Here is a 12,588-nt window from a genome sequence, read left to right on the forward strand (position 1 = left end):
TGTAACAGTTACCTTTTTATAATAAACACTGTCAATCACTGGTGATAAGTTAATCTGTCAGTGAATAGAAATGATAACAGTCAGTTATTGTTCCTTTTAGCAGCTCATTCCTTCTCCGCAGCTCTCACTCACCTTTACAATAAGTAACAGTATGAGCCATTGTACATTAACTTTCCAAGATTTGACCAGAACTCATGATCTCACCAAGAGTGACTTGAACAAAATCATCCTTAAAATCCAAATATATTAGTTTACTAATACAAGTCATGACACTTAGTATCTGCTTGCGTACAGGTCCAACAGCTAACGTCTACTTTTCCTTCTTATCTGCAATATTTTTACAAAAGTTGTCACATTTGTGAGTTTTTGAAATCACACGACCACAAAGTGACCCAATCATTAAGGTTTAACCTGCCCTGCCTCCTTAAATTACTTACATAATCAACACTACTGAGTAACCTGGAATTGTATAAAGACCACTCCTGGATGTGTCACCTCATTTCATCGGGAATGAAGACGTCTTGACAACAGGAAGTCTCTTGTTTGTCATCAGAAGAAACCACTGGATCATCACTTTTTACTATCACTGAAATTATGACTGTCCTCAATGCTGTGTGTCCTTGATGGATTATTAACTAACGTGAGCTGATCTTTATAGTCTGCCGAAAGCATCAGAGTGGTTCATACACTCTGAGATTTGCAGTGGCACTGGTTAAACTTTCTCATTCTCCTATCAGTCGGAGGGAAACTTATAGCTGATAGCTGGCTTGGCTGAGCTGAAAATAACAGGACTAAAACAGTGGGCTCTCTGGATCTTTCTATTCTTTGTTGAAGGTTTGAAGAGATACTTTTTACACGACAGCAGCTGATTTAAATATGCCTCACAGTTGACGGTCTGCATTTTTCTTGCTGTCTTTGTTGTTAATATAGGCTCATGGTTTATGTAACGTAACGTAAAGTTGAGGAGAATTTAAGAATAAATTAGAGGGAAGAGCAAGGTTGCACAATATAGAAATCCCTCTGGATCTAAGCATTCTTAATGACAGTTTAGAAAAAAGTGTTAGCTCCTTCTGCTGAACTAACCATGGTTGGTACAGGTGGCCCTGTGGCCACTTTCTCTGTGTGGGATTATGTTGTGTTTGCTGCAACAATTTTGGGGGCAGCCGGCATCGGCCTTTTCCAAGCCATTCGAAGCCGTAAGGAGACCAGCAGCGCTGAATTCTTGCTGGGTGGACGGCAAATGACAGCTGTGCCGGTTGCCATGTCGCTCACTGCCAGCTTCATGTCTGGCATCACAGTCATTGGCACACCGACTGAGGCCTACCGGTTTGGAGCCGCCTTCTGGATCTTCGCCTTCGCCTATACCATCATGTCTACCATCACTGCTGAGATCTTTGTCCCGCTTTTCTACAGACTAGGAATCACCAGCGCCTATGAGGTGAGGAAAATGTCACAGGCTGTAAATCAGGGGTGTCAAATTCATTTTGGTTCATGGACCACATACAGCCCTATTTGATTTAATGTGGGCCAGACCTGTAAAACTGTGTAAAAACCTGTAAGTAACAACACCTTCAAATCTACCCTTTTTAGTGTGAAGAATACATTTAGCATCATGCATTTTTCCACACTCACTCAGTCCTCTACTCAGTGTCATTACATTTGAATATTTCTCCATGCCTTACACTACAGTGTAGTAATGCTTGCATCACCACCACAAAGTACAATGAAAGCATTTGAGGAAGGAGGTGAAGTTGTGAAGTTATTGACTAAATCTAAACGTTTTGGCAGTGCCTTTACGGTTCCATCAATACTGATTAAAGTCTGATACAGATTCTTTTGTACTGAAGCTGCTGATTGACAATATTTTGCAAAATATTCAGTATCTTTAAACAAGACCACAACAGGTATTGATTGTTTTTTCAAAGAGCTGTAATCTGGTGAGGGTGGAAAAGCCCCTGAAGCAGCATTTAACATGAAGTAGGATACATAAGTGCATCAATATTAGGTGTGCAAAGCCATCCAGTGGGTCACAGTGGACTCTTTGGAAGGTCGGTTCTGGCCCTCAGGCCCTGAGTTTGACACCCCTGCTGTAAATGATTATAATGGTTATGGTTGATCATAAGGGCTGACACGTGCAGCACCAAACAACTTAAAGTGTAAAGATCAATACAACGAGCATGCTTCATTGATAGGCTACAGAAATACAAGACTTTAAAAGTTAATGTGGTTAATGATTCATCCACCATGGTTGGCAACGCAATTGATTTATTTAAGTGATCAGGGGTGCATGGCTATCAAAGGCTGCACAGAATTTAAGTGCTATAAAAGTACTTCCTTCCCAAAAACACCTTTAATAGTTCGTTAAGTTGGATGTTAATCACTGTGTCATTTCAAATCATTTTAATGATGTCTGACTTTGGAGGTTTTCCTTTTTATTTCTAGTACCTGGAGTTGCGCTTCAACCGGCTCATCAGGATAATCGGGACATCAATGTACATTGTACAGACGGTAAATAAAACATGGCTTAATTTTCATAAAAAAGAATTATTCAATGACTTGTTATATTTAGATAATTAAAAACAAAAGTGCCAAACCACGATGAATGGGAAATCATTCCTAATCATCATGGTAAATGTAGCATAGTAAAAAGCAGCTGTCTTTTTCCTTTTTGACTTTATGTAAAATTGATTCTTGATACCAGTTACATATGAATCACATGCTTGTTGCGTTTCCACCTAATCAACTAATGGTGGGCTCTCTTCTCAGGCCCTGTACACCGGGTTGGTCATCTACGCTCCAGCTCTAGCACTAAATCAAAGTAAGTGTATCTGTGGGCTCTTCTCGGAACAGTTATGAATAAAAAGTACTTTATGATGCGACTGTTTTCCAAAGGTACCTGTGTTAGTGTTGATTTGACCTGATAACAGAGTTTATATACTACTGATAGTAGCTAAGGGATACATTTGTGTTTCTCTCTGTCTTTTGTTTATGTCAAACACAGACTGAACCTAAAACAAAAGAGGTGACCATGTGTGTTTTTGTTTTAAACAAAGGGAACATTCACTGCTAGTGCCATGTTGAAATAAATGGCTAAACACACCATTTCAGAGATTTGGCTTGAAGTAACTTAAACTGTCATGTTATGTCTAAAATAGGTTTATTCTGAATCATAATGGAGATTTTTTTGTCATTACTCAGTCACAGGACTTAATCTATGGGGAGTGCTGGTGGCTACAGGAGCAGTGTGCATCCTCTACTGCACTTTGGTTGGTATTGTGCATTTCAAGACCTTTTATGTACTGTATTGACGTAATGATCTGCATACCAAACAATAATATAAGTGTTAAACTCACAGCTGTCTGGTTCATTGTGGTTTTATACTTTGGTGTCATCATCGTGAGCTCTAAAACCCTGAATGAGATTGCATTTTTACACTTCCTGTTCCCTTGTGTCAAAGTCAGTGGGTTATTGGTTAGATGCCCGACATAAGGTCCATGGTTAACACAAGTTAAGAGACTGCCAGGTTTTGTTCTACGACATAAAATACGTGAGTAAATGCCCCACTCGTAAATGCTGAAGCTTTTACAGTAGGCATCTTAAAAAGGTGGTTGCCAACAAGTGGCTGAATGAGACTGTGGAACGTGAGCACACTAAATATGGCTTTACAGCCTTGTTGTGGTGGTGATTATGAAGTCACGTGGTCTTTCTGTAGTTAGTTTATAGCCCAACATTAGATGTTTCTGTAGCTCTGGCTACTGAATTTACACATCAAAAATCATATAACTGGTGTTCTTTTGTGAAGATTACCCTACTGAACAAAACTTACAAGTATCATAAACTTCTGATTGCCACAGATTTTATTTCCTGCAATAATCAGAAATCAATGGAAAAATCCCACTGGATTTTTAACAAGGGAACAAGGGTGATATTAACTTCCTGGTTAGCCTACAAAGAATGTCATCCGTGCACCACTCTATAAAGCTGTCCGATCTACTTGTGATGCAAGTTCTCTTCATGATAACGTATAATTTTAACATCACAGTAAGCCTCAACTGGAACTAAATTGTAAAGACTAAAGTAGTGCTGGGAAATGATAAGCTGAATCAACATGGGTTTTGTTTCAGGGCGGACTGAAAGCAGTAATCTGGACAGACGTGCTGCAGATGGTGATCATGCTGGCAGGTTTTGTGGCTGTTATAGCTAGAGGAGCCGTACTGCAGGGAGGCCTGACAAAGATTTGGGAGGATGCCCGCCAAGGAGGGAGACTAGAGGCGTTTGAGTACGTACACAAGCAGTGTCAGATAGCATTTGTTGTAAATTTGTTTAAACCAATTGTGATAACAGATAGATCAGCTTTCCTATAATTGTTTCTTGTACCTATTGCTCTAGTATCCCAGAAAGTTCACTGGGAACTGTTCTGCATGCAATAATCAAGGAAACTGACTATCAGTGATACCTGCTTTCTGCCTCAAACGTGTCATCTTACATAATCAGATGTTTGTACTGTTGATGGCCCGTGACATTACATTCAGTATTCTTTGACATCTTGTTGACTTTTGTCACAGTTTTGACCCAGATCCTCTGAAGCGTCACACTTTCTGGACTATCGTGGTCGGTGGCAGCATCATGTGGGTGTCCATCTACGCAATTAACCAGTCCCAGGTGCAACGCTACATCTCCTGCAAAACCTTGGGACATGCCAAGATGTGAGCGTTCCTGCAATGCAATGCAAACAGGATATTATAAGCTGTGAGCCAAGGTTCATGCACTGACAAGTCTTCTTTCACTTCTCAGGTCTTTGTATGTGAACATGGTTGGCTTGTGGGTGACTGTGAGCCTGGCTGTGTTTTCTGGCCTCACCATGTTCTCCATTTACAAAAACTGTGACCCATATACAAACGGCGATATAGGCACACATGACCAGGTAACTGCAGTTGTATCTGTCTCTTTACATTTCAACACATTGAAGGAATGCTGTTTGTTGTGTAACAAAGCAGCACTGTTAACAGTAAATGGATTGTGTCTGTGAACCAGCTGCTGCCATACCTCGTGATGGATATTCTGGCAGACTACCCTGGAATCCCTGGCTTGTTTGTGGCTGCTGCATACAGTGGCACCCTCAGGTGAGGACTGGGGCAAACAAGGAAAAATGCATCATTTTAAGTTAGAAATGCTGTGTTGATAAGGAAATAATCTTGTAGATAAGGTGCAAAGGTGAGGAAAGAATGAGCTGTCCATACCTGGGTTATGTTTCTTCCTGGGAAAAATCCATGTCACTGTCTCACCAACAACTGAACAACTTATTGTTTACATTTCAAGTCATTACTCATACATGATGCAGGACATTACCACCTGCATGCTACCTGAGACTTATCTTATCTATATTCCAATCATTTCAAGTCTTCCTGTTCTGTCCAGTGACTAAGAGCTTACTGTTGCATATTTTTCAGCACGGTGTCTTCCAGCATTAATGCCCTGGTTGCTGTCACTGTGGAAGACTTTATTCTCCCAGTGTTCAAAAACCTCACAGAGAGACAAGTGTCCTGGATGAACATGGGCCTGAGTAAGTTGTGTAAAAACTGCTTGCACACAGAGTGATGAAATAAAATCATAAAATACCGCAGTAATCATCAAACGGTATGACTGAAAGAAGCTCAAAAGATACCAGTAGACACCAAGATAACCATTATCTTATCATGTTATTCTTAGGTCATTTTAAGTGTTTCCAGTTCCACTGTGTGAGTTACGACATGATGAGAAATGTGCTAACAAATAGATATCCTGATAGCTGATGAAATGAAATCATTATTTGGGAAGAGTTTGTATGAACAAGCAGACTTCACAGGGCGCGTTGTACAAGCAGCGGTTACAATAATCTACAGTGTTTCATTAGATAGATATACTGTGGGAACACCTGCACAGGCTGGAACACGTAGGTCCTGTGAACTTCTTTTGGGAGAATAAGATAAAGGGTGTGGCTCCATTTAGCTGTCAAACAGGATCACAGTGTTCTTGTTCACTGTTATAGTCTTTAAACAGAGCTGATGTGACTTTGTAAAACTGCATGGAACGCAATTTAATACCTGTTTCACAACCAAGTGTGAAAGTAGGATATGGTGACCTAGATATATAAATAAATTCAAGGATGCATCGATTAATCACTTAAAGGATTAATTTAAGGTTTTGCTAAAACTGACACTTGCCTGCTATGACACGATAAGCTTCCTACTGCAGCCACCAGTGGTGACAGTACTTGCTCTAAGTCTGATGGTGCTGACTGAAATGTCACAAAGAAAATGGATAGATCAATAACTGTCACATCAATGCTACTTTTATTCATTGTATGTGTAACATCTAACAGCCTTCAAACAGATAAAAAGATATTTTTTTAAACTAACATTAGTTTTTAAAACTGAAACTCACTGCTTTTTAAGACGTTCAAGATGTGCAGATACTGTGGAAAAGCATGACAAAACTTTAATTAAATACATGTAAAAGCACTAATTTCCTATTAAAATCAGACCTCAGTTACCACTATGACTAAATTCTGCTGAGAACATTTAAATATGTATGAAAACTTTATTAAAAGTTTAGCTAATCTGCCTTAAAATTTGCACCACAGCACATTCTGATTTACACTTTGAAAGCTGTACTTGGATCCTTTATTTTATTTCAATGATGCTGACTTTAACATGTCGCAGGTGTATTCTTTGGTGCCCTGTGTATTGCAATGGCTGGGGTTGCTTCAGTGATGGGCAGCGTTTTGCAGGTAAAAACCACACACCGACACCACTGCAACCATTTGTTGCTCTACTGCACCACCAAGAGCTCAATATTAAGAACTACAAGCTGCCTGTTTCTACTTTCAGGCAGCCCTGTCGGTATTCGGCATGATCAGCGGGCCTCTTCTTGGTCTTTACCTTTTAGGCATGCTCTTCCGCACATCTAATTCAATAGTGAGTATGTTCTTTTTACTGGAACATTCGCCTGCACAACTGCACCCTCTGACAACACAAAGAAATCTGCCTCATAAAACAAATGTGACACATACATGAAGTATTTGACTGCAGCAGTCGTATTTACTTTGCAGGGAGGACTTGGGGGAATGATCATTGGTCTGGTGTTGACTCTGTGGGTGGGGATTGGAGGCCAGATTTACCCACCCACAGCTGACAAGACAAATCCTCTACCGCTCAGCACCGTGGGGTGCAGCATTAAGGACCAAAACTTCACAACGACAGCTCCTTGGACCAGTCCGGTGACTCTGACCGAGCAGCCTGAGTGAGTCCCATAAACGAAGGTCCATCTGCTGTCATTCAAGCATGTGATGTGGTCACTGTAAAACTCAACAGCATTTTAATGTGGCAAATGAGTACAAAAATGACTCAATGCTTCAACGAAAAGTAAAACATTGTCAGAGCAGATTTTACTGTCACTACGCTAAGACTGCTCAGAGAGGGGATGCTCCCATGTGAATGCTGTAATGCTTTATTACTATACCCAAAATGTAACTTTATCAAATATGCTACACTCACTGCTTTTCTGGACAACATTTCAGAAATAAGTTTTTGTGTAGGCCTATGAAGAACCAAAGACACTCAGGGTAGATGTGTAGACACTTTTTCAAACTTGACAACACTTGAAAGAGTCTGTTTATAACTGGTATTAACATGTCGTGTGACCCCATCACAAGTAGACAGCACTAAATACAAGTGTAAACAACCACCAAGACGCATTGTGATCCAATCACTCAAACCACTTACTGGGGATGTCTAAGACGCATTTTGAAGTGTAAATGCTAATGCATCCTAAAGAATCTCCAACAAGGATTACGGGAGGGTTCAGCAATACTCACTACTGGAATGTAGTGTTTGGTTATTCAGAACACCACACTCTCAGAGCAGCACAGCGTACTCTGGGCACTCCGTCTGGGGAGACGGAGCAGCACAGTGCCGAGTGGAATGAATGTGTGATTAACTTTATTGTTAATTAATTCATGTAGAAATAGAACACTGTTTCTTTAAACAACTGTGCTTGCAATTTAGTGTAGGCCTATATTATTGGTGCAGGAACTGGGGATTGTTGTGGTGATAACGCGCTTATACTTTACAACTTACCCATTTTAGGATGAGTTGGACTAAATATTGTGTGACCGTCCACTGTTTTTCCGTTTGGAAGGTGATGAGTTGAATTCTGTTGACAGCAGCTTGAATGTGGAGGTAGTCACTGAATAATGTAATGACTTAAAAATAAACGCGTGGGCCCCTTTGACCTTGCAGTGTCACGAAGGCAGTCACGAAATTTGAACATAAGTGGTCAACTGGAGAAGCATGATAGACACAGGTGTGAACGGAGATGTGTCTCGGATCACCTAAACCAAGTTAATATTTAGGTGTAAATAGGCTTCAGGATGTTTGCTTACAGGAAGTAAAAAGGATCAAAGCTGTTGCCCTAACAACAACAGAACACTGAAAAGATCTATATATATATGTATGTATATATATATATATATATATATATATATATATATACCTGAGCGGCAACAATTAGTTGATTAATCGATTAGTCGGCAACAGAAAATGAATCCCTGACTAATTTGACAAGCGACCAATTCTTTCAGAATTTTGTTATGAAGAAAAATTACCAAATATTTTTTGGTTCAGTTTCTCAAATGTGATAATTTACTGCTTTTCTGTTTTATATCACTATAAATTGAATATCTCTGGGTCTTGGACTGCTGGTTGGACAAAAAAAACAAAACAAGAAATCCAGAGGATAATTGGCAGATTAATCGATAATAAAGTTAACTGTTAGCTGCAACCCTCATGTTGGTTTTACAAATGTAGCTTTACAGGAAGATGACGACTAAAATTATTTCCTATGTGTGTCAGTGTGAGGCCGCCTCTGGCAGACTCCTGGTATTCTCTGTCCTACCTCTACTTCTCTCTCCTGGGTACACTGGTCACAATCGTGTCTGGTCTGCTGCTGAGCATGATCACAGGTAGGACATTATTTCCTAACCGCTACTTTTACTGCAAGAGACACGTCCGTGCTTGTACGGTCTTAATGTTCCTTATTACAATCTTAACAAAACATAAACGCTTACTGTTTGGGAATATGTATGTATCTATTCCTTTTCAGGTGGATGCAAGCAAGAAAAACTTAACCCTGATCTGTTTGTGAAAAAGAGTGACCTGATCTGCTTCAGCTCCAGGAGTGAATCAGAGGTAGGAGTCTGACTGGATTATTACATACAGATATATATAGATTTTGCCATATGTAATTAATGGTTTGTTCTCAACCTACCACAGGTATCAGACGTCACAGAAAAGGCTGCGACAGACATTAATTTGGAAGCTGACAGGTCAACATTCCCAGACCATGAAGTGATGAGTAAAGATGTTGAAAAAGCCACCAAGCTGTGATGCTGCGACATCAATATACTGTATTGTGGAGACGTTTTTTTTTTCAACGGACATAAATGACAAGCTGCGATTATTGCGATGCTGCATCCACATGATGTATATGATCTGCAAAAACAAATAATTATAACTCCATTTCCAGTATGTGCTTATTTGTGTTGATATGGGTTATGACGTGTTGTTCCCCACTATGACAGAGCTGCTCCTGTTTCCTGTTAAGCACTGAAATTTACTTTTATTGCCCTTTATTTAATTGTTCTCCCTGATAGCAGCTGATAACTTTATATTCTCTGCCTGAACACTGTCCTTCATTTAATGCTGACAGAGACAGGCACACTGGAATATGGTATGATTTCATGTGTGATGGCATTACTGTATTTGTTTAACACCTGGTTATTTTTATATGAAAATTGTGCACTCTTTATGAACAGTCTGTGTAAATTAGTCACAAATTCTACTTGATAATAAACATTTTGTACAAAGTTCAACTGTGTTGACTGAAAACACATGTACACAAGCATACACATTCAGCACAGAGCACCTCAGTGAGTCTATGACCTTGGTATGTATGTAAGAGAATGGAGGACAGTGACGCCAAGAAAAATAAATTTACAGTGCAGTTAATACTTTGGCAACACAGCTCCCTGAGCTTCTTCTCCGGGCTGTAAAATTTATTTGAACTGAGCGAGAAGGGAGGGACGGAGAGTGAGAGAGAGATTGAGCTTTGGTCTCTGTAACAACTGTGTCCTTTGTATCCTTGGCAACATACAATAGAGGAAGTTTACAAAGAACTGACCTGCCCACTTTCACCTGCCACTATGCCAGCAAATCAACACTCGCTGTTCCAGGTTTATAGGAAGTGGAGAGTCAGCCGTGACATGGAGGCAGACGCACTGCCAGTAAGGTGAACTGAGCCACTGTTTTCACTGACACAAACAATCAAGGTGAGTCTGATCTGTTGTTTACTTCTTAATCAAGGTTTGGACTTGAGTCAAGTTTTCACATGAGAAGGAGATTAGGAATGTTTCCATTGTGGTGACTACAAAAGGTCAGAACATGGGGGTAATTATGTGTTTTCTTATGGCGTACATAGTCACGTTGAGTGTGCCTGAAGCCATTTCCTGAAGCAGATCTGTTAATGTAATACACATGACCTACTTAAGATACTGTTTTCACTGCATGGACTTTAGATGTTAACTGAATATTACTAAGATAAGGGAAACAAAGATTTTACAGTGTTTACTAAAGTGTTTTTCAGCCTATGTTTTGTTTCCCAGTACAGGACTTAACGGCCATGGCTACCATCTTTGCCACACTGGCTTGTTACCTTCTGGCCCTTTCTTTTGTTGCGGCACAAACAAATTTGACTGTCACACCTACATTAACAACCACTGGCTTAAACCTGACACACACAATGGTAACTTCATCTAACTCTACTGTTCATGTAACTGTTATCTCAAACGTGACTGAGAACACGACTCCTTTAACCAACACGACCCAGGACAATGGAACATTCACCACGACTACAGCAGCTGCGACTGCGAGCACAAGCCATCTCCAGACATCTCAGCCAACAACCATCATGACTCCACTAACAAACAGTACATCACAGATGACCACAACAGCTGGCACTCCAACATCTACTGCACTGACAGTGCCAACAATACAGACCACAGCAGGTTACATAAGCACACCTGATACTACAGTCATTACGACTGCAAATTCATCACACACTGTCAACACCACCTCAGATTCAACGTACAAAACCACAGAGGGTAAGCACCAGGCGTCAGTTTTATTACACATTTAACTGTAAGCTGATATTTAACTCATGTGAATGACTTTAATTTGTTCCTTTTTCCTGTGTTATTAGGTTTGGGACTAAACATGTCAGACAAGAACATGACTATTCTCTTTAGTGTTGTACTTGGAGTGTTTGCTCTGGCACTAGTTGGGTTCATGTTTCACAGATGCAAACACAAAATCCAGTACTTCCATCAACCTCTTCACAACACTGATGACACGGGTAAGGACTCCCACTTTATCACACAATTAATACAAACTATTATGTCTGTTATTAGCAGTCAAAAAATGAAAATTTAATTTTCAGCAGATACGTTTGAGGCAGACGATGACACACTCGTAATTTCTGGAGGACTTTATGACGGCCATCCAATATACGACAACGTGCCGCCAGACCCACCAGACCAATCTCAATTCCGCCTCGAGTTCCTTCATTAAGAAGAGAGTTCCTACAGTCTGAGATGTCACCTTTGGTGCTTGACAGGATGGACTAAATCAATTTTCCTTATCCACTCATTCATACAATTCCAAGACTGAAATTTCACCCCTGTGAAATTTAACTTCTTGATGTGAGGCTGATGGCAAGGAGGAAGGGAGTATTATGATGGGCAGAACATTCAAACAAGGACAATGCTGGTCCATTTAAACATTACCTTTACTTATATCGCTGTTGATACCAGGATACATAAATATATTAAATATATTAAGACTGGAATACAGAACTACACAGTTTCCCCACACCAACAACATACACTTGTGCAGAATGAATGAGATTTCATGTGAACACCACTAAGGATGAATTTTTCAACACAACTGTGCTACAATAAACTGAATACTTTCAAAGCACCTGAAAGCATAGAGCGTGACTCTACAGTAACTTAAAACCTTGAACATCCAAACCCAAGACCAACGTGCTAAAATGTAGGAAAATGAACATCTAAATCAATCTGTTGTTAAAAATACTGATAATCTGATGCGTAACGATTTTTTCTTTGTATTTTAAGAAAAAAACAAGACTTGTTATTACTGTAAATACTGTCGAATTTATCTCTAACATTGCTATATATGTCTGTGAAGACAGTAAGAATTTGAACAGCTAAATCAATCTGTTGTCAACAATACTGTCGAACTGATCCACATCAATTGTTTCTATGCATGTGAAGAAAAAATGGCCTGTTATAACTGTAAATACTGTCTGACTGATTCCTAACAGTGCTACATGTCTGTGAACAAAGAATATGAACACCTAAATCATTCTGTCATCAACAATACTGTTTAACTGATTCATAACGATTCCTTCTTTGCATGTCAAGAAATAAATTAGCCTGTTTTATGCATACTGTCCATTTGTTCCCTAACAGTG

General features: G+C 39.7%; 2 protein-coding genes across 5 annotated transcripts; both read left to right on the plus strand.

The window, feature by feature from the left end:
• The first annotated feature begins 489 nt into the window (after window positions 1-489).
• Window positions 490-9,905, plus strand: slc5a8l (solute carrier family 5 member 8, like). Its single transcript, XM_049578917.1, has 15 exons — window positions 490-1,438; window positions 2,443-2,508; window positions 2,767-2,818; window positions 3,199-3,266; window positions 4,125-4,279; window positions 4,566-4,706; window positions 4,795-4,924; window positions 5,035-5,123; window positions 5,451-5,563; window positions 6,702-6,769; window positions 6,870-6,956; window positions 7,091-7,281; window positions 8,892-9,001; window positions 9,142-9,227; window positions 9,312-9,905. The coding sequence occupies exons 1-15, from the start codon at window positions 1,085-1,087 to the stop codon at window positions 9,423-9,425; spliced, it is 1,824 nt and encodes a 607-aa protein (XP_049434874.1). The 5' UTR covers window positions 490-1,084; the 3' UTR covers window positions 9,426-9,905.
• A 314-nt stretch (window positions 9,906-10,219) lies between these two features.
• On the plus strand, window positions 10,220-12,562 carry si:ch211-105j21.9 (sialomucin core protein 24-like). Of its 4 annotated transcripts, XM_049579099.1 has the most exons (5): window positions 10,220-10,366; window positions 10,705-10,839; window positions 10,924-11,197; window positions 11,296-11,448; window positions 11,533-12,562. In XM_049579099.1, the coding sequence occupies exons 2-5, from the start codon at window positions 10,717-10,719 to the stop codon at window positions 11,661-11,663; spliced, it is 681 nt and encodes a 226-aa protein (XP_049435056.1). In that variant the 5' UTR covers window positions 10,220-10,366; window positions 10,705-10,716; the 3' UTR covers window positions 11,664-12,562. The 4 variants fall into 4 exon arrangements, with proteins under 4 accessions (XP_049435056.1, XP_049435030.1, XP_049435047.1 ...); XM_049579073.1 differs by having other exon boundaries at window positions 10,705-11,197; XM_049579090.1 differs by having other exon boundaries at window positions 10,705-11,197; window positions 11,536-12,562.
• The last annotated feature ends 26 nt before the right edge of the window (window positions 12,563-12,588 follow it).

The sequence above is a fragment of the Epinephelus fuscoguttatus genome, linkage group LG1 (assembly GCF_011397635.1).
Source record: "Epinephelus fuscoguttatus linkage group LG1, E.fuscoguttatus.final_Chr_v1".
NCBI lineage: Eukaryota > Metazoa > Chordata > Actinopteri > Perciformes > Serranidae > Epinephelus > Epinephelus fuscoguttatus.

Bases quoted from the DNA above. Each gene is read 5' to 3' on its own strand.
- si:ch211-105j21.9 (XM_049579073.1), top strand. From the start codon at position 10,717: ATGGCTACCATCTTTGCCACACTGGCTTGTTACCTTCTGGCCCTTTCT. The intron at 11,198-11,295 runs GTAAGCACCAGG...CTGTGTTATTAG, and splicing joins AACGTACAAAACCACAGAGG to GTTTGGGACTAAACATGTCA. The intron at 11,449-11,532 runs GTAAGGACTCCC...TTTAATTTTCAG, and splicing joins TCACAACACTGATGACACGG to CAGATACGTTTGAGGCAGAC.
- slc5a8l (XM_049578917.1), top strand. From the start codon at position 1,085: ATGGTTGGTACAGGTGGCCCTGTGGCCACTTTCTCTGTGTGGGATTAT. The intron at 1,439-2,442 runs GTGAGGAAAATG...TTTTATTTCTAG, and splicing joins GAATCACCAGCGCCTATGAG to TACCTGGAGTTGCGCTTCAA. The intron at 9,228-9,311 runs GTAGGAGTCTGA...AACCTACCACAG, and splicing joins GCTCCAGGAGTGAATCAGAG to GTATCAGACGTCACAGAAAA.